We start from the raw sequence: 20482 nt of genomic DNA on the forward strand, positions 1-20482 counted from the left end.
ATGACCTCTGTGTGCAGTTGAAGTGTCTAAGTATGTTGTTTAAATGTGTTGGAGGCTGAGCCCATGACCTCTGTGTGCAGTTGAAGTGTCTAAGCATGTTGTTTAGGTCTATGCAATCATCATGTCCAAACTGCCGAATTATACTGCTTGTTTGTTTAATCTTCCATTTTCCAAAAGAAGCATACTAAAAATGCTCCAGGATGCCTTTGCTCCTACCAACTTGTGTCTCTATCTTGAAGCTATTGTTAAGTACATATGCATTTAGAACTGTTATATTTTCCTGGCAAATTATTTTATTAAGTTTATTGATAATTTGATATATGTATAGAATGCTTTCTGAATACTCCTTCATCTCCATCCAGTGCCTATCAGCTTCCTGCCCCCTACAAGCCCCTTTCGCAGATTCATCTATCTTGATTTAGTCTGCGATCCACTAAGTTCAGCCAGGGCCACTTAAATCATCACCAACTTGGAGCCACTGACTGGAGTCTGGTAGGATCACCAGTTGGTAAACAACTAGGGGAAATAACTCCCCATCCCCCAGACCCTGCCCATAGCCAGTCGTTGATCTGTGGGGTGCAGGACCACCGGCACCTGCCCCTGATTGTTCACAGGCCCAATTCTGGTAACCCAAGCTGAAGTGTGTTTGTGATTGTTGCGTCTTGCTTGCCCAGATGGTGACATTTTGAAGTCCCTTCCACAGTGTTCCTTGAGCCTTGGGATGGCATAAATGTTGTTTAGGGCTGAGCAGTCAACTGTCACTTGTCAGCCCTCTGAGCAGCCACGAATACAAATTATTAACCAACAAGAGAGACTTTTCTGGTTAATGCCAAGAGTAGCATTTGTTTATTCATATTTGTAAAAAAAATTTGTGTATGAGTGTTTTGCCTGTGTGTGTATATGTCCACTATGTGTGTGCAGTGCCCACTGAGGCCAGAGCGTATCGGATCCCCAGGAACTATGGTTATGAATTGTTGTGAGCAGCCTCATAGGTGCTGGCAATGAACTGGACACAGGTCCTCTGGAAGAGCACTGAGTGCTCCTAGCCACCGAGCCGTCTCTCCAGCCCCACTGTGAGGGCTCCTAACCACTGAGCCGACTCTCCAGCCCCACTGAGTGCTCCTAGCCACTGAGCCGTCTCTCCAGCCCCACTGTGAGTGCTCCTAGCCACTGAGCCGTCTCTCCAGCCCCACTGTGAGTGCTCCTCACCACAGAGCTGTCTCTCCTTCCCCACTGTGAGTGCTCCTAGCCACTGAGTCATCTCTCCAGCCCCACTGTGAGTGCTCCTAGCCACTGAGCCGACTCTCCAGCCCCACTGAGTGCTCCTAGCCACTGAGCCGTCTCTCCAGCCCCACTGTGAGTGCTCCTAGCCACTGAGTCATCTCTCCAGCCCCACTGTGAGTGCTCCTAGCCACTGAGTCATCTCTCCAGCCCCACTGTGAGTGCTCCTCACCACAGAGCCGTCTCTCCTTCCCCACTGTGAGTGCTCCTAGCCACTGAGCCATCTCTATGTCTCACTGAGTGCTCCTAGCCACTGAGTCATCTCTCCAGCCCCACTATGTCTATTTTTAGGGTTGTGAAATGTCTCTCTTTTGTCTTTAGTAGTGATTTTCACCATATCCTCGCTTGTTTTCTGTTGCTGTCCTTAGGGGTCACCCCACAGTGTTAGTATCTCCAATATGCTAAGCTCTCTACTGAAACTAAGGCTACACCTCACCAAAGGCCTCTCCTCTCCTCTGCACCTCTTCAGAGTGACTTTGACCCTGCCACACAGTGCCTAGTTTCAGTCGCTCTTCATAACGCTTCATCCCTTCAGCACTAGCACCAAGTGGGAAGCTCTGACATGTTACCAAGTTCAGCTGCCAGCTTGGGCTGCAGCCTTGGCCCTTGTAGTGATTCTGAGGAAAGGCTTCCCAGATTTTGCCTCAACAGCACTGGTCTCTTGTTAGCCACAGCTCAGTTTTGAGTCCCAGCCAACCCTCCTCGATTGTCCCAGTAAAGCAAAGTTTTCACCTAAGCGATGCATGTTAGTCACAGCCGAATGCTCAGCTCCAGATGGCCAGAAATCAGATTCTTAACTTAAAGTACCACATGAGCTCAGCATGGTAGCACATGCTTTAATCTCTGCACTTAGAAAGCAGAGGCAAGTGGATCTCTGTGAGGTTAAGGCTAGCCAGGTTACAATAATGGCTTAAAAATAATAATAATAATTAAAAAAAAGCCAGGATACAAAAACCAAAAGGTCACATGAGCATCTCTGGTAGACTTTTGCTTCCCTCTGAAACCTCACAAGTCAGGCTTCCACTGTCTGTACTGTTCTTGGCGTTTGGTTCTAGTTCCTACAACTCAACAACCCAACCCTGAGCACTTCCAACTCTAAGTTTCAAATGTTTCCACAATCCTCCATCCCCCCGAAACAACACAGTCAGGTCCAGCAGCAATCCCCCACACCCCAGCAGCAACCCCCCACATCGCAGCAGCAATCCCCCACACCCCTGGCACCGATTTCTCTCGTTCATTATCGCTATGATAAAATATTTGACCCAAAGGGACTTGAAGCGTAACCGCAGAGGGCACAGTCGATCCAGGAAAGCCAGGGCAGGAGCTCCCCAGCTGGCAGCCTAGAGGCAGGAACTGAGCAGAGACCATGCAGGAATTCTGTTGACTCACTTGCTTTCCTTGGCTTCCTCAGCTTGCTTTCATGGACAGCCCAGGACCACCGAACGAGGCTTGGCATCACCCAGAATGGGCTGAGCCCTGCCACGTCATTCATCAACCTAGAAAATGCTCCACATGGAGAGATGGTTCAGCAGTTAAGAGTGATTGCTTTCTCTTCCAGAGGACCCAGGTTCTATGTCCAGCACCTACCTGGCAGCTAACAACCCTTTTTAACTCCAGTTTCAGGGAGAATCGAAAGACATCTTAACTGGCCTCTTTTGGCACTACACACACACACACACACACACACACACACTCCATGGTATATAGACATAAGTGCAGGCAGAACATCCATATACATAATTTTTAATATGCTCTTAAAAGAAAACACTCCCACAGACACAGACTTGACTACAGGCCAGTCTGATAGAGGTGAGGTTCCCTCTTCCCAGAGGACCCTAGTTAGTGTCAAGTTGACAAAAACTAACAGGCTCACACCTTTACATGGGTTCCAGAGTTGAAATTCCAGTTTCCAGGTATTTGTAGCAAGTGATTTTACCTATTGAACTACCTCACCAGCCTGGCTGGCAGGCTGAACTTGTACTCAGTCTGCGTGTGTGTCACACATTGTGATGCCCCAGGGGATTATTTATTGTCTCCACCCTGCCTCTGGGTCTTTTGGCTGTAGCCTGGTAGTCTTCTTTTAAGAAATCGCTTATTAGTTGTATTAGTGTGTACATAGATAGATTCTTTTGGAACATTTGCATGTGCATATGTGTATATGTATGAGTGTGTATGAGTGTGAATGTGTATGAACGTGAGTGTGTGAGAGAGTGTGTGTGAGTGTGTGCATGTGTGAATGTGTATATGAGTGTGTATGAGCGTGCATGTGTTTGTGTATGAGATTGTGTGAGTATGTGAGTGTGTGAAGTGTGTGTGTGAGAGTGTATGAGCTTGAGTGTGAATGTGAGTGTGTGAGAGTGTGTATGAGCATGTGTGTGTGTGTGTGTGTGTGTGTGTATGCACATTAAGGCCAGAGGTTGCTATTGTGTGCCTTCTACTAACACTCAGCACCCCATCCTTGAGATTGGGAGAAAGGTGGATGAACAGGAGCCCTTGTCATTCTTTTTATCCTTCTGGCCAGGACTCATCACTGATTGGCTAGACTGCCAATTAGCTACCAAGCAGGTACCAGACCTGCCTGTCTCCATCTTTTACGGTCCAGATTACAGAAATTCATGACTGCACCTAGTTTTTAAAAAATATTTATTTATCTATTATGTATACAATATTCTGTCTGTGTGTATGCCTGAAGGCCAGAAGAGGGCACCAGACCTCATTACAGATGGTTGTGAGCCACCATGTGGTTGCTGGGAATTGAACTCAGGACCTTTGGAAGAGCAGGCAATGCTCTTAACCTCTGAACCATCTCTCCAGCCCTGCACCCAGTTTTTTTACTGGAGATCCAAATCCCAGTCCTCATGCTGGGTGACAGGCACTTTGCCAACTGTGTCATCTCCGTCCATGTGCTGGTCTCTAAACGCCCCCAGGATACCTGAAATCACTGGTAGTCAGTCTCTCCTGACCCCATTCCTCCAGTGAGTGACCTTGTCCTTCCTGGCTTGGAGTATTATGACAACTGAAAACTAATGATTAGCATTGGTTGTTGGATTGGCATGACCTGGTGTCACCTAGGAGGCAAGTCTTCAGTGAGGCACAACTGTGAAGAATTATGTAGATTGGGGTAGCCTCTGGGCATGCCTGTGAGGGGAGTGTCTTGATCAGGTTTACTGAAATGGGAAGACACATCCTATCCATGGGTGACATCCTTCCCTGGGTTCCCTGAACTGTATAAAAAAGAGAAAGCTAAACAACTATGGCATCTGTCACTCTCAGCTTGACATCACATGCAGTGTGCTCGGCTCACCACGATGGTTTCCACCCTGGAAGTATGAACTAAAATAAATCCTCCCTCTGCCCCTTAAGTTGTTTTTGTTGGGGTATTTTATCATAGCAACAGGAAAAGCAACCAAGAAAGAAACCAAAACACCAGGATTGGAGCCAGGTTCTGTGTTTCCCACAGAGCCAAGCCAAGAGATTTAAGCCTGAATGGAAATTCATTTTTAGTAGTGATTTTTTTCTTTAAACTTTCGGATTACGTGAATGTGTGTATGTGTCTATGAGTGCTGTTGGCAGAGGCTAGAAAAGCGCATTGGAACTGGAGTTATAGGCGGTTGTGAGCCATGGAATAATGTACGCTGAAACTGAACACTAATAAGAGTAGCAAGCATTCTTAACCCCTGGGGCCTATAAACAGTGTGTCTATACCTAGGAGAAATAGCTATTGGGATTTCATTAATGGTTCACAGTATCTATTAAACCGAAATGAAAGCTAGTTTTCCTTACAGACTTCTCTGTTTTATTTATCAATATCTCCTTATCTATGGTGTGACTTTTCTCAATCTCTTTATAGTGTGACTTTTCTTCATTCTGTTCTTGTGGCCCATGAAAATATTGACTTTTTTGATTTTATTTTATTTTTATTTTTATTTTTTATTTATTTATTTTTTTGGTTTTTTGAGACAGGGTTTCTCTGTGGCTTTGGAGCCTGTCCTGGAACTAGCACTTGTAGACCAGGCTGGTCTCGAACTCACAGAGATCCGCCTGCCTCTGCCTCCCGAGTGCTGGGATTAAAGGCGTGTGCCACCACCGACCGGCTTATTTTTATTTTTTATTAATTACGTTTTTTCATGTATTTTACATCCTGATCACGGTTTCAAGTCCAACACGGGAGGCCCCCCTGGTGGTAATAGCACCTTTACATGTAGCCAGAATTTGCTCAACTCTTCTGTTTGATCTTCTGTTTCACCTATGGCCAATAAGCCTGTGATCTCATTTTCCAGTCGTAACTAGGCAGGATTCAGGCACCACAGACAGGGCAGGTTGTGGCCATGCTTCTCTCGGCAAGAGTTGTGTAGGATGAAAGGTGGGAGGAACTTTTCTTGATGCATCAGGCGGTCAGGAGCCATCTGACATGGGTCCTGGGAGCCAAATTTAGGTCCTCTTGAAGAGCAATATGTGCTCTTAACCACTGAGCCATCTCTCCAGCCCTGGGAATTTCTTTATGGACACAGCTATAACTAACTATATCACACCAGTTTTGAAATCGGGTGTTTCAGTTGTCTTTGGTTAAACAGCTAAAAGACCTCTGCATCTTGGATTGTTTTTCCTGACCCACAGATTATTTAGAAGTACATTTGCTAATCTACACATATTCAGTAGTTTTCTGTTATTTTTTACACTTATTTCTGACTTCATCGCTCTGTGGTCAGGAGAATTTTTATGACTTTCGAACCCTTTAAAATCAGCCTAGAGTTTAAGATGAGCTTTAACGACTATCCTAGAACAATAACGACTGTTTCAGCATCGAGCGAACTGTGAGGTGCGGCCAGTCATGCCTGTTCCCGTGACCTCTGTTCATTCCGTCCACTAATGAAAGCTATGCGCTAACTCTGACTACAGACTTAGGGGTTCCTTCTTGTTTGATAACCTCTGCTCCTTGCATTTAAAGGCATTATTATTTGAACATCTTTACGGACTTGCTCTTGTACCCCGTCCTATCCCCTATTATGGTCTCCACATTCATAGAGGACTTTGGGAGCTCTGGTCAGGGCTTGTCTGAATGGAGTCCATCACTCTACATCTTTTTGTGTCCAAGTAGCGTATTTGTAAATATTGCTCCCAGTCTACGGTTTGCCTTTTCATTTTCATTTTCTTTCTTTCTTTTTTTTTTTCTTTTTGGTTTTTTTGAGACAGGGTTTCTCTGTGTAACAGTCCTGGAACTTGGTTTGTAGACCAGGCTAACCTCAAACTCACTGAGATCCGCCTGTCTCAGCTTCCCAAGTGCTGGGATTAAAGGTGTGCACCACCACCACCCGGCTTCATTTTCTTAATAAAGCAGAACATTTTCATGTTTGTGCATGCCGTGTACGCTTGTGTACACATTTGTGTGCACATACACATGGCGAAGGCCAGAGTTCAACCTTGGGTATGATTCCTGAGGAGCTAGCCACCTTGTTATGAAGCAAAGTCTCTCCCTGGGACTTGGGGCTCACTGATGGGCTAGACTAGCTGGCCAGCAAGCTCCAGGGATCCTCTTGTAATTCCCAGTGGAATTACAAATGCATGGACATTATATGTCAGTGCTGGCGACAGGGCTCATGCTCTCACACTTGCAAGGGAGGCATAATACCAACTGAACTGTAGCCCCAGCTCCAGAACACTCACGTTTCAACAGCTCCAGACTTACCAATTCCAACTTCTGTTTTCTGTGCGTAGGTGAGGTTGTGATGTTTTCCTCCTGTGTGTTCTGCTAGGAACTTTGTGTGGCTTTCACACGCTTCAGAATAAACCCTGAGCATCTTGTGGCAGTTAGGGTTTGCCCTGTCTACGTGGGCGTACAGTCCTTCACCACCACCACCACCCCAAGTTGCTCTGTGCTCTAGTTTAAGTCCATGTATCTGGTACCTGTAGATTTAGGGTGAAGAGAGCCGCAGGAAGAACAGGTAGGCAGCATTGGACTGATGTTCCCTGAAGCTCTTTGGCGATCAGGGTAGTCTGAGAGGAATCTGTACATTTCAGGGAAGCCGTAGAAATGTACTGTAAAGACTACATTTAGCCAGGTGTGGTGGTGCCCACCTTTAACCCCAGCACTTGGGAGGTAGAGTTAGAAGAAGGTGGATCTCTCTGAGTTTGGGGTCAGCCTGGTCTACAAAGCAAGTTCTAGGACAGCCACAGATGTTATGCAGAGAAATCCTGTTTTGAAAAATCACACACACACACACACACACACACACACACACACACACACACGAGTTCACATTTAGGGCATGGAGAGAGAAGGGGAAGCAACAAGGGGTGTGGGGAGGGGAATGTTGTCAACCAATAGCCTTGCTTCCTGGAGGGAAGACTCATTGACACTGCAGGCATAGCCTATGGGAACCCAGCCGATACTGGGGGACCAAAAATGGGCCCAGGACATTGTACTATGTGGCATGTGCCCTTGGGAATGATTGGCGTCAAAAGGTTGCCAAGGGAGATGTTGATGTTAGGGAGGACATCCAGAGGAAAGGGAAACGTTGGGGGCCTTTGCTCCATGGAGAGGGAGGATAGCCACTGCATAAAAGCCATGGACTCAGGTGGAGATAGTGGGAGGCTGTATCCTTTCTTGCCACACATTAGACATGTGTGATCTAGATCTAGAGAGTATCAAGACTACCCAGTGCATGGTAGTGGACATGTTTAGTCCCAGCACTTGGGGGGGGCAGAGACAGGTGCATCGTTGTGATTTTTAGGCCAACCTGGTCTACATAGTGACTTCCAGGACAACCAAGGCTATAGAAAGGGACTCTGTCTAAAAAATGCGAGCAACAAATGACAACAACAACATGAAAAAGACTACCCAATGCCAGAGTGGCCTGGGACAGGCAGGGAGGAGGAGATCACTTGGGGCGGAGGTGGGTCAAAGACTCACACAAGGTTGCAAGGGCATAGACGATTGAGAACTGCAGGGGACTGGGGGGCAGAGTGGGGAGAGGCAGGTGGCAATGAGGCCTCCCCACGTGTCCACTGTCGGGCTGGATGACTGTTCTTTGCCTTGATGTCTGTTTCTCTCTTGCAGAATTAAAACAAGAAGTTCCCCAAGATCTGTCTTCTTCCCCTAAATTAGACAGATACAAAATAGCAAGACAATTAACAGAAAAGGCCATCAAGGTAAATGTGTTTCGGTACTTGTAGGTGGGGATACTATTTAAAAAAAAAATGGGAAATTAGTTTGGAATTTCATTCTGGGTATTGGCCTGACTGGATGTCTTCCTCCTGTATGGAGATGGTGCCAGGATTACTTTTGGCTTTGTCTGAGTTTCTTGATTAGCCCCTGCTGGCAGCCAGCTCCTCCTTGTTCCCTGTGAACTTATACAGCAATGCATGGCAGTTTGGTGGGGTCCGCTGGTTCCAGGTATTTCCTGAGCATGTTCCTGGGTAGAGTCAGATCTGGTAGGACAAAGTTAGGTGTGTTGCTTAGCAACACAAATGTATCTATAGAAAATAGCAGTGCAAGCTGCCACCTGAAACCGTGTCAATGTCCATGGTCCATGTTGCCACTGGAGGCCATGTTGATGTCTGTGGTCAGTATTGCCACCAAAGACCATGATGGTGTCTGTGGTCTGTGCTGCTGCCTGAAGCCATGTTGGTGTTTATGGTTCATGTTACCACTAAAGGCAACGTGGATGTCTGTGGCATGTGCTGCCACCTGAAACTACGTAGATGTCCGTGAGCCATGATGCCACCAGGGGCCATGCTGGTGTCTGTATCCATGTTGCCAGGGGAGGCCATGTTGATATTCATGGCCTACCCTGCCACTGAGGGCCATGAAGGTGTCTGTGGCCCATGCTGTGGCCAAGGACTATATCAATGCCCATTGTCTGTGCTGCCACCAGAGACCACATCAAGCTCCATGGTGTGTACTGCTAACAGAGGCTGTGTGGATGTCCACGGTTCACGCTACTGCCTGAATCCATGTCAATGTCCCTGACAGGGATGCCACCAGAGACTATATTGGTGTCTGTGGCCCATGCTGTAGCAGAGAACTGTGTTGATGTCTATGGTTTGTACTGCCACCAGAGACAGTGCTGAGGTCCATGGAACATGCCAGAAGCCATGTAGATGTCCGTGGTTCATGCTGTCACCAGAAACCATGTGGAAGTCCATGACCCATCTTCCTGTTGACTGTAAAGGGCAAGGAAGCTTCTTTTGCAGTGCTATGGGTGACTGCAGATACACAGCTGAGAAAGAGAGACATAGAAGGCTTCTATGACAACCCCTATCCCCACCCCCGGCACCCTAAAATAGTTAACAGCCTAAACAGGAAGCCATCAAAGGGAACTCTTAAACATCCGGTGGCTTCTGGCGGAGGTGGAGGGGAAGGACTCAGTTTTCTTTAAGGGACCGGCCACTGGGAGTTTGACCATGCTCCAGTGACTATATGGGCAACACAAATTGGGCTTTTTCTCCCTTGGGAGGTGGGGAGGTCACCAGGGTGGTGGTGGACCTGGGAGGACTGGGCAGTGAGTATGATGGAGTGCATTATGTGAAAGTCCCAAATAATCAATAAAATATTATGTTGGGGAAGAGTAAATAAATGAAATTACTTTTAACCCATATAGGGTGCAGAACACATATACGTACATGCGCACACACACGCACACACACGCACACACACATACACAAGCACTTCAGTGTGACAGGATCTAGGCTCAGCTTGTCTCTATTGATGTCTCTGTGATGGAATCTGAGTCCAGCTTGTGTTTCTATCTTGGGTCTCTGTGATAAGGTCTGAATTCAGATTACCTCCGTTTGGGATGGACTCTGGGCTCAGCTTGTCTCTCTGTCTCTGAGACAGAGTCTGGGCTTTGGTGATACCTTGGTGTGCTGACCTCAAGATCTCAGGCTGGCTAAGGTCACTTCCCGAGTGTCTATCTGCTTTCAGCTCTTTGAGAGTCAGCCAAATCCCTCCCCTGTGGTATTTTTTACAGCTCTCAGTGGGGGACATTCTGAGCTTCAAGTCTCCATTAGGGACTTCCTGATGAGGTTAAATCCCCCAGAAATTGGCTGCTTTTTCATCAGAGTCACTGACTTAGGACCTCAGTGACATTTGCAAAGCCCAGTCACATTCGTGGGATGATGCCAGGGACTGTGGCTTGATGTCCTGTCACCCTGCTGCTTAGCGTCCAGGGCTGGTGTCCCGTATGCATGACCTATCAGGTCTATACATCTGCTGCAGGACTCCAGTGGCTCTGAGCCGCTCCTCCTGCCTGACTCCAGCTGGCTCTGCTCATCCCTGACTCAGCTAGTGACTGAGTACAGGCCCTGTCACTCCCTTCACTTAGGTGCCCCTATGAATGTCAGCTTCTTTTCCGCAGCTACATAAAATACCCGCAGCTGTGTCTTTTATTAAGAAAAGAGATGTATTTGCCACCCAGTTTTAAAGGCTGAAGCCAGAGCTTGAGCGGCTCCACCTGTTTGGCTGTGTCGCATAAGTGGCAGATGGCATCATCGGAGGCATGCGTGTGGGAGGGAGAGACCAGAGGGAGATGGGGACTTGGCTCACTTTCATAACCGCTCACTGTGTGAGGCACGTTCCCACTCTACCCCCATGCTGGTGACCTTGCCTCAAGCACCTGAGCCTTTGGGGGACAAGTCACCATCAAGTCCTGTCAATGGCAGTTCCTTCCCTGACCTTGCCCTCAGCTGGGAAAACTGAGGTAGTACAGCTTACTCCTCCCACTAGCTGCCAGCCACCTGCTCATCCACACGTAGCTAACCATCTCCAAGTGATGACTCAGGATTCCAGCAGCTTCTAGGCTGGCCCTGCTCCTTCCTCCGTTGACCATTAGCTTCTTCCTTTCTGCCATTCCAACCTCAGGCACCCACAGCTCTTGTAGAAATATGAGGCATGCTCTCTGGCCTTAGTGTTTCTTCTGCTGTGATAAGACACTGTGACTAAAAACAACTTAGAGAGGAAAAGATTCATTTCATATTACAGGTTTGTTGACCATCGTTTAGGGAATTCAGGGTAGGAAGCCAAAGGAACCTGCAGGCAGACACTGAAGCAGAGGCACACTCCTCATTGGCTTGCTCCTATGGTTTGTTCAGCCTCCTCCCTCCCTCCCTCCCTCCTTCCTTCTTCCTTCCTTCCTTCCTTCCTTCCTTCTTTCCTTCCCTCCCTCCCTCCCTCCTTCCTTCCTTCCTTCCTTCTTTTCTCTCTCTCTCTCTCTTTCTTTCTTTTTTGATTTTTTATTGATTTTTATTGTTCTACATTTTTCTCTGTTCTTCTCCCTGACTCTCCCCCCCTTCAAACCTCTCCCAAGGTTCCCATGCTCCCAATTTGCTCCAAAGATCTTGTCTTTTTTTACTTCCCATGTATATTAGATCTATGTATGTCTTTCTTAGGGTCCTCATTGTTGTCTAGGTTCTCTGAGATTGTGATTTGTGCACTGGTTTTCTTTGCTTTATGTTTAAAAACCACCTCTGAGTGAGTACATGTGATAATTGTCTTTCTGTGTCTGGGTTACCTTGCTCGAAATGATGTTTTTCTAGCTCCACCTACCATCTACAGTGGGCTGGACCCTCCAACATCTACTGTTAACCAAGAAAACGCCCCATGGCTTGCCCACAGGCCAGTCTGGTGGGGGCTTTTTCTCAATCGAGCTTCCTCTTCCCAGATAACTCTAGCTTGTGTCCAGTCGATGTAAAACTAGCCAGGACCCTCACTCTTGTATAGAAGAAAGTCACACAGGGAGTCCCTCGGTTATCCTCTAGACCTGCAGGCATTGCATAGCTATGTATTCCATCTTTGTTCTGAGTCCAGAACTCCTGAGTGGGGGGCCACTATGATAGCTGCTCAGGAAGGGTCGGCTTTCTTGGTTGTGTGTTGGCTCCTTTTTGTGTGTCTGAGTGTGTGAACGAGTGTGTAAAGAGGATTGCCTCTGTAATCCTCACCCAATGATAAATACACATAAGCAGCAACTGTGGGGGCTACGTCTTCGAACCTCAACACATGTGCACACATGTATACATACACACACGCACACGCATACACGCACACGCCTCTGTTTGCTGAAGACGTTCCTGTGTCCTCTGGGTAAGCTATGCTGTCTGCTATGGTATAGTCTGTTCCATCCCACTTTGGAAACTCTCTCAGGTTGACTCCATTCCCTCATTGCCGAGCGCTTCAGCTAAAACCCTGCTGTTTTTAGGAAAAGAAGATTTTCTCCATCTATGGACACTACCCTGTCATCCGGGCCGCACTGCGAAAAAAGGGCTGGGTGGAGAAGAAGTTTCATTTCCTGCCCAAAGTTCTTCAGAGTGTTGAGAGCGAAGGTAAAGGGCGCGTGGGCAGAGTATTAGACTCACCTTGTCGCTTGTAGGAGTTTGTAGATGTGGTCATCAGTATGTCAGCCATCCTTGGTGTGGTGGCTCTACACATCACTGGCTCCCTTCATGTTTCCACCACTGTCCCAAACTCACACATCCCAGGCTGCCATACTCCTACCCTAGTGCCAGTCACTTTTCGGTGTCCCCGTGTTCACGCAGTCCTAGCCGTTCATCTTCAAACTCCTTTCCCCACCAAGGCCTTTCCTCAAGTTCCCATAGTTCAGGCTGGTCCTCCTAAGACTCATGCCTCAGCCTCTGCTAAGGCTCATCTAGCCTGCAGCACCCCTCAATCCTGACCTATCACAGCCTATGTGGGGTGCTGCACAGGATGTTAGAGGGATGGGGATAGGTGGCCTCTACAGCATTGCCCTCAGTGATTACCTGCCACCCCAGGGGTCATTCCTCCATAGTGGGACCCCAATGCTGCAGGGAGTCTGGTGAGGTCCCTGAATACAGTGGCAGTAATGTCTTTCTTTTTTTAATTTTTTTTTATTTTTCCATTCAAAAATTTACACTTCCTCCCTTCTTCCCATTTTCCTCCCACTCCCCCACTCCCCCTCCTCTCTCCCTCTCCCTCCTTAAGAGAGGGAAGGAACCCTTCCCTGTGGGAAGTCCAAGGCCCTCCCCCCCCTACATCCAGGCCTAGGAAGCTTTGCATCCAAATAGACTAGGGTCCCAAAAAGCCAGTACATGCAGTAGAAACAAGTCCTTTATCAATGGCTTTACTGTCTTTCTTATGTTTTGCTTGCAGATAATAAAGGTGCAGAGACCAAAGAAAATCAAGAAATACCCTTGGAGAGATTAGATGATATTCATGATGTGATGGTAGGCCCTGTGGCCTGGTACTAGGGTGTACCATGGCCTTTCTAAGACAGAGCACACTAGACAGAGGGTGGAGTGAGACACCCGTATGGGAACATTAGGCATCTGCCTTTCCCGCATCCTGCTCCCAGCTCCTGCATCTCACACCGACTACATGAGCAAAGGCCGGTGTGACTGTGGACAAGGAGGTGCTGAGTGGTTGGGCTGAGGGTCTATGCATTACAGTATGGAGGCAGAAGGGGCCTGGCCAGTGAACAGATGGGGTCTCCAGTAACGCAGCCCTTGTACCCCATTCACCCCTAGCCTGGCTCCTCTGAAGCTCTCCTACATCTTCTATAAAGAGGACAAGAAGGTTAGTCGCAGAGTGGACATCTTTGCATACGTGTAATTTAAAAAGAACAGATGTGTCCAAAATGTCTCTGTGTGAGATCTCATAAATCAGTGCTAAAACAAACAAACAAACAAACAAAATGGACAGAGAGTTAGCTCACAGGCGCTCAATAAGCACATTATGTTTATGGGGTTAATTCCATTTTTATAGCTGGCTGTGCACTTCATCTAATTTATTCTGCTGTGAGTGCCAGATCCAGCGGGAAGAAGCTGCCTCCTAGGGGTTCTAGCAGTAAGCATCCTCTGGACCACTCTCCCAGGCTCCAGAGTACCACATTCATCTCCAGGCAACAGTTAGCGTGTCTCTGAGTCTCACCTAAACACCAGGGTGGGAAGAGTTCCTGTTTTCCTTCAGCCCCAAGTCAAGAAAAGCAGCTGGCTTCTGGGCAGCTGACACCCCATGTGGTTGGGGTTGTCCCCATACCAACACATCGAGCCCTCGGGAGCCATGTGACTTCTGCTAAGATGGAACCTTCAACCATAATTATCAGAGTATAGCAGAGTATAGTCTAGCTTCTGTCCGCCCCCCTCCCCCAGTTCTCAGCTGGGTCCCCAGCACCTCAACGGAATAGATTCCTGAATGCTGGATGTTGATAGAGGGCTCTTCTTGCCAGTCCAGGTTGGTAAAGAATGAGATACCATACCTCCTCTGGACTATCAAGAGGGACGTTGTGGACTATCACAGCCTGACTTGTGACCAGATGCTGAACCACTACGGGAAGACAGCATCGTTCACCACCAAGGTGGATGGGAGGCTCCGCCCAGGGGTTTATCCAAGGGGGTGGGCCCCTGAAAACTACAGGGACTGTTCAGGTTCCAGCTCCTCCCCAAACACCTGCCGCCTCCTGTCCCATATGCCCACCCGCACGCACCCCTGTTCTTCCCACTCTGGGTACTCTCATGCCATGGAAGCCCCCTTCTTAGGGAACATGGGTCAAGTCAAAGCCATGGGTCCCAGTGGAGTTCACTTTGTGTGAAGCTGCCCACTGAGGTCCCTAATGCACTGCTCTCTCTGGAGATTGGGCTATGTGTGAACATGAGAAGCCTGCCTTGGTATGTCCAGGCCAACCCTAACACCTTCTTCCCACGTTGCTATGGCCTCTGCACCGAGAGCGAGAAGCAGGAATTCTTGGGTGAGTGACCAGCGCCATTCTGAGGCACCATACCACACTTCCCGAGGGCCAGGACTCCAGTCTCTAGTCCACTTCGTAAGGGCCAGGCCCGGCATGGGCAGTGTTGGCAGTGTGGGAGGAGTCACCTGGAGCTGAAAGACCTTAAGTATTCAGGTCTTGGCTCTGAGGGGACACAGGAGGCCTCGGGCAACACTGGCTCAGAGGTTCACTGCCTACTTCCAATCTCTGTATGGACACCCTACTGCTCAGAGCCTGGGCTCAACTCCAGCCTGGGTCTGCAGGATGCTCAGTTAAGTTGCCTGCTTATGTGCTGGGTGAGTTCAATTAAGACCCCTCAGTAGAGGAGGGCTGTGTTCTAGATGGTCCAGGATGTCCAGAAAGACCCCTTAGATTCCTCCTCAGAGGGTTCTGGGAATATCCTTCAGGTCTCTGAGGGGTTGTGGGGCAGTGACAACAGAAGAGAAGGGGAGAGCGGTGGCTGGAAGGAAGAGCTGTCGGGACTGGGTGTGGACAGGTGGGTGAGCAGCTGGGGGAAGGTGCGGAAGCACCTGTTGAGGGTGGCAGGCAGACCCACGTGGCGTGCTCTGCTGCCTCTCCACTCTGGGTGGGCAGTGGGAGCGAGGCCTTGGTGTCCTTCCAGATGACTTTCGGCGCACAGTGGCTTCCAGCATCCTCAAGTGGGTAGTCAACCACCAGAATTACTGCAGCAAAATCAAGGCCAAGAGTAAGAAGGAGGAGGCCAAGAATGGTGATCCCAGCCCCAAGAAAGGTACATGCCTATGGGGCCGGGCTTCTGTGCCTTAGCGGGGTGGGGTGTCTGGTCAACAGCACAGGTCTTTAGCTGGCGAGGCAGAGTCTCTATGGCCGATGAACAGGTTGGGCATTGCTGCTTTGGCGGTCACACAAGCATGGAGAAGAGACACCGGTGCTTCTGGTTCAGCTCTGATTCTCATGGCCACCCTGTTCTCGTTTTGACTGTATGCTGAGACCTCAGCCATCCTATTTTCACAACGTATCAGCACCGGGCACCCTTATTTCATGATCATACTAGATCCTGTCCCCTGGGTGTGGTTCCTAACCAATGGTCACTGCTGTGACCCTCCATATGGCCCCTGGAAGAGGACCCCAGTAGTGGCAGTTCTGTGTGAGGTGGACGCACAAGCAGCGACCTGGCTTAATGGTTTTTTGTAGTCTGCTTCAATAGTTTGTTTTTTAGAACAGATTCAGGCTAACAGCAAAATTGGCAGAAGGTACATTGGTTTCCTATCCACCCTGGGTCCCTAGGCACCCCACTGTCAATGTCCCTATGCCAGCGGTACATTTATTATAACTGTTGGAAAGTAAACTTTGGCATGTTAAAACATTTAAAGGATGTGTTAAAAAGTGATTTGTGAGTAAGGCAGCTTCAGGCTGTAGTGGAGGTTGTTTTTGCCAAGACCTGTGACGAAGGGCCCCTGGCTGCATATGCTTGGCTGAGGTAATTCCTGCAGCTCCTGGCCCTTTCTCCTGCCTCTGTGGTTCTTCCTTTTTCAGGATGTCTACAATGGGGATCTACAGTATGCAACCTGTTGACAATGGTTTCATTCACTTAGCAGCAGGCTTTGAAGTTTTTGATGCTTGAAGCTTTATGATCAGGGCTGAGCAGTTCACTGTCCGTATGTGCTGGGTTATATATCCATTCGCCCACTAACAGACTCTTATCATGGATCAAACTGCTATAGACCTCTATGCACAAGTTGTTTATGGGAATTCTTTCACCGGTCTGCTAGCCAACTGAGAGGAGCATTTAGGTCTAAGAGGCGGGGTTTTCATTGGGGACGGCTGTGACTGAGAAAAAAGGCAGAGCAGAGGAGGGTGTGGGCCTTTTCAAGCAAGGGGCAAGTGACTATGGGTGTTAGTGGTGGCTTGTGATTTGGTTCCGGCTCCCTTTTGTTCTTTAATATTTTTGCCCAGATTTTGTTTGTTATTAAACAGTAAAGAAATTTTGCAGCATCTGGAGCCCCATTTTGGGCACCATATGTAAGCAGAGTTTTCCTTTCCCAGCAGCCACTTCCAAATAACCACTCTGAGGCTTATACTAATTTTAAATGCTCAGCTCATAGCCCAGTCCTCATTAAATTTTGAGAGTCTTGGTTAGTCACTCTGTAACTAGCCAAGCCTTAACGTGTGGTCAGTGTTCCTCAACCTCTGGAATAGCTGAGATAGCAGGCCTGAGCCATGGGCCCATCTGGATACGGAGGTATTGATGTCTCTTTCTATGATCATGGGTATACTTCAATTGTCCTTTGAGCTGTGTCAGTATTTGCTGCACTGAAGGTCTGTTGTTAGGTACATGTAGATTAATTATTGTTACGTCTTTCTGGAGAATTGACTCTTTCACTATACAAAGCTCCTTTTACCCCTGATCGTTTCCCTTGCTCTGTAGTCTGCTTTGCCTGATAACACAGATTTTTGACTTTTCTTTTGATTGATGTTAGCATGGTACATTTTCTCCTGTCTCTTTACTTTTAATCTAAGGTAGTTTTTAATCTACTCTGGTCATCTTTTACTGGTATGTGTAAGCCATCGGTGTTGAAGGTGATTATTGATTGACAGCTGCCATAGTTGGTACTGTTTTCTCTGTCTCTGTCTCTCTCTCTCCCTCTCTCTTCCTCTCCCCCTCTCCCCATTGTTTCCTCATCTCCTTTTCCACATTTTATGGCATGTGGCTTCATCCCCACAGCCTGGTTTCCTATTCTCATTCATCCCATGAAGGTTAGCATTCCAATTAGCCATGATTCTCCATCTCTCTCTCTGTTATATGATGTTTTACTCTTTTGGCTTTTTTTTTTTTTGGTGGGGGGAGTCTGCCATCCATATACCAAATAAATCATACAGAGGCTTATTTTTAGTTATAAACGTCAGCTTTCTTAACTTATATTATCCAGTCTACCTCTGGGTGTTTCCCATTCTCTTACTTCTGTAAATCTTACTTTCTGTGTAGTGAGCTGAATGGCTGGCCCCTGATGTCCTCCTCCTTCTCTGGCTCCTTCTCTTCCTCATTTCTCCTAGTTATCCTCTCTGCCTGCCAGTCTCTCCTATCCTTGTCCTGCCTTGTTACTGGCCATTCAGCTCTTTATTAGGACCATCAGGTTTTTGTTTTTTAGACAGGCAAAGAATCACAGCTTCACAGAGTTGAACAAATGCAGTATAAACACAAGTCACACATCTTAAAATAATATTCCCCAACATATCTCTCTCTCTCTCTCTCTCTCTCTCTCTCTCTCTCTCTCTCTCTCATTTTTGGGACATTGGTTTTGTCTTTGACCTCTCTTCTTTGAAAGATCAAGAACTAGCTGTTCATTGTTTAGCTCAACTTTTTACTTAGAAGAGTAGTGAGCCGGGCGATGGTGGCGCACGCCTTTAATCCCAGCACTCGGGAGGCAGAGACAGGCGGATCTCTGTGAGTTCGAGACCAGCCTGATCTACAGAGCTAGTGCCAGGACAGGCTCCAAAGCCACAGAGAAACCCTGTCTCGAAAAACCAAAAAAAAAAAAAAAAGAGTAGTGACATTTACACCCCACATTCACTTTTAAATGGTTCGTTTATGTTCTCTGAGTTTCACAGGTCCCTTGTAGTCTGAAACTGCCACATAAGCTTCCTGCTCTGGCTTTGCAGCATGCTCAGTGAGCCTCCTGTGCCCATCACAACACTCCTCAGTGCCATGTCTCTACCAACACTGTGCCTGAAGCTCCCAGCCATTCCCCGTCTATGCTGTAGACCTGCTACCTCCCTGGGCAACCTACAGCTACCAGGAAGTCCACTTTAAGTCCACTTTCAGTCTGTACTTCCTGAGATTCAACAGTGGTCCTGCCTGAATCATGGGGTTGAAAAGGGGTGAGACACTGTGTAACCAACGGCCCCCATGTACAGGAAACTCTGTGGGCAGTAGGAATTAGCAATCATAGCAGCTCAAAGAGCTCACAGGTGTCAGCAGCACAGGTCTGGTCATGCTTTTTGTGACGATTCAAAAGTACGATCCCCTCCCTGTCATGCCCTCCAAGTCTAGTTTCAGAGCGTGAGCTCCTGGTGGCAGCAGTGATGCTCAACCGTGAGGTTGACAAGACTGGTGAAGGGGAGGAGTCACCCTCCTCCCCCAGGGGAGAGGTGGTAGGAACGGGAGGGCAGCCTCCGTGCCCTGGGTGGAGCTCACACTCAAGTGCATGGGCTTGAATTCCAGATCCAGATAATAATGACCAAAAGTCCCAAGGCCTCTCCGGACAGCTTGTGGACACGGCCTGCAAGGTGTGCGAGGCCTACCTGGGACAGCTGGAGCACGAGGACATTGATGCAACGGAGACCAGCACGGAAGCCTTGACTGAGGAAGAATGGAAGGACTTGACAAAGCAATACTACTTATTGGTTCAGTAAGATGACACCCCACCGCCTTGACACCAGAGGTGTCGCCATGCACACACTGGGATGCATGTCTGGGTGCTGGAGCACCTCTCTGGGTGTTGAGGGCACGTGCCTTGATGTCGGGATGTTTGTCGCATGTCTGGGCATCGGGGTGCTGATCTACCTCTGAGTAGATAAGTACCTGTGTCTGAGGTTGGGTTGCCTCCTGAATTCTTGGAATAGTCTGATGTTGGAGCACCTGCCTTGGGTATCATGGGCCTATTGGCTATTGGGGTACCAAAACTTTCTGGTATTTGTTTACAAATATGATACCACCTATGAGTGTCTTTTGGGGACCATGTCTCATTCTGTACCTTCCCAGCTCCTAACGTGCTTGACCCCTCCCCCCTTGGACCCACAATAGCCCCGGTAAGTTTGTACTGCTCAGGGCCTTGGCAGGCTCTGATGAGTGTTGGCAGGCCGAGGTGCATCCCAGGCCTTCAGTCTGTCAGGATGCTGGTCATTCCTCGCTGCCAAGGCCCTCATAATAATGCTACTTCCCTACCTTCCTCAGCCTCACACCCGCTGTGGTCACCACCAGGAAAAAAACAGAGGTTGGAAGAAGCCCAGATACCCTACGGGGACAAAATCAGGGAGGCAATGCTTGTTTCAGGGGAACATGATAACCCCCACATACTGTCATGGGTGTTTTCACCCTTTGACCCCTCCTTCCATTTGGTTACTAAGCATTCTCCTTCTCTTCTCCCCTGTCCTCACCTCTCCCTTCCCCTCCTCTCCTCTGTTTTCCCCACTCTCTTCTGTGGACTTACGCCTGTAATCCCAGCACTCGGGAGACTGAGGCAGGAAGGGCTTGAAATCAGGGCCAGACTGAGCTATGCACTGAGTCTTGGGCCAGCATGGGGTATATATAGCAAGACTCTTGATTTTTTAGAACAATCCTAAAAGTTACAATATAGTTTTGTTTTTTGTTTCATTTTTGTTTTGAGACAGGGTCTAGCCACTGCTCCCAAACCCTCCTTTATGTTTTATTACTCATCTTCAATTAGCTCTCTCTCTCTCTCTCTCTCTCTCTCTATATATATATATAT

At 48.1% G+C, this 20482-nt stretch overlaps 1 protein-coding gene across 1 annotated transcript in view; it reads left to right on the plus strand.

Annotated features, from left to right (window-relative positions):
* Ttll8 (tubulin tyrosine ligase like 8) overlaps window positions 1-20482 on the plus strand; it is a 43576-nt gene that overhangs the window by 11502 nt on the left and 11592 nt on the right. Inside the window, exons 4-10 of the mRNA XM_005354375.3 lie at window positions 8339-8430; window positions 12474-12597; window positions 13403-13476; window positions 14478-14606; window positions 14882-14996; window positions 15637-15765; window positions 19216-19402. Of these exons, the coding sequence (XP_005354432.2) occupies window positions 8339-8430; window positions 12474-12597; window positions 13403-13476; window positions 14478-14606; window positions 14882-14996; window positions 15637-15765; window positions 19216-19402 (850 nt within the window). The remainder of the gene's footprint in view (window positions 1-8338; window positions 8431-12473; window positions 12598-13402; window positions 13477-14477; window positions 14607-14881; window positions 14997-15636; window positions 15766-19215; window positions 19403-20482) is intronic.

The sequence above is a fragment of the Microtus ochrogaster genome, chromosome 15, assembly GCF_000317375.1.
Source record: "Microtus ochrogaster isolate Prairie Vole_2 chromosome 15, MicOch1.0, whole genome shotgun sequence".
In the NCBI taxonomy this organism is placed as follows: Eukaryota; Metazoa; Chordata; class Mammalia; order Rodentia; family Cricetidae; genus Microtus; species Microtus ochrogaster.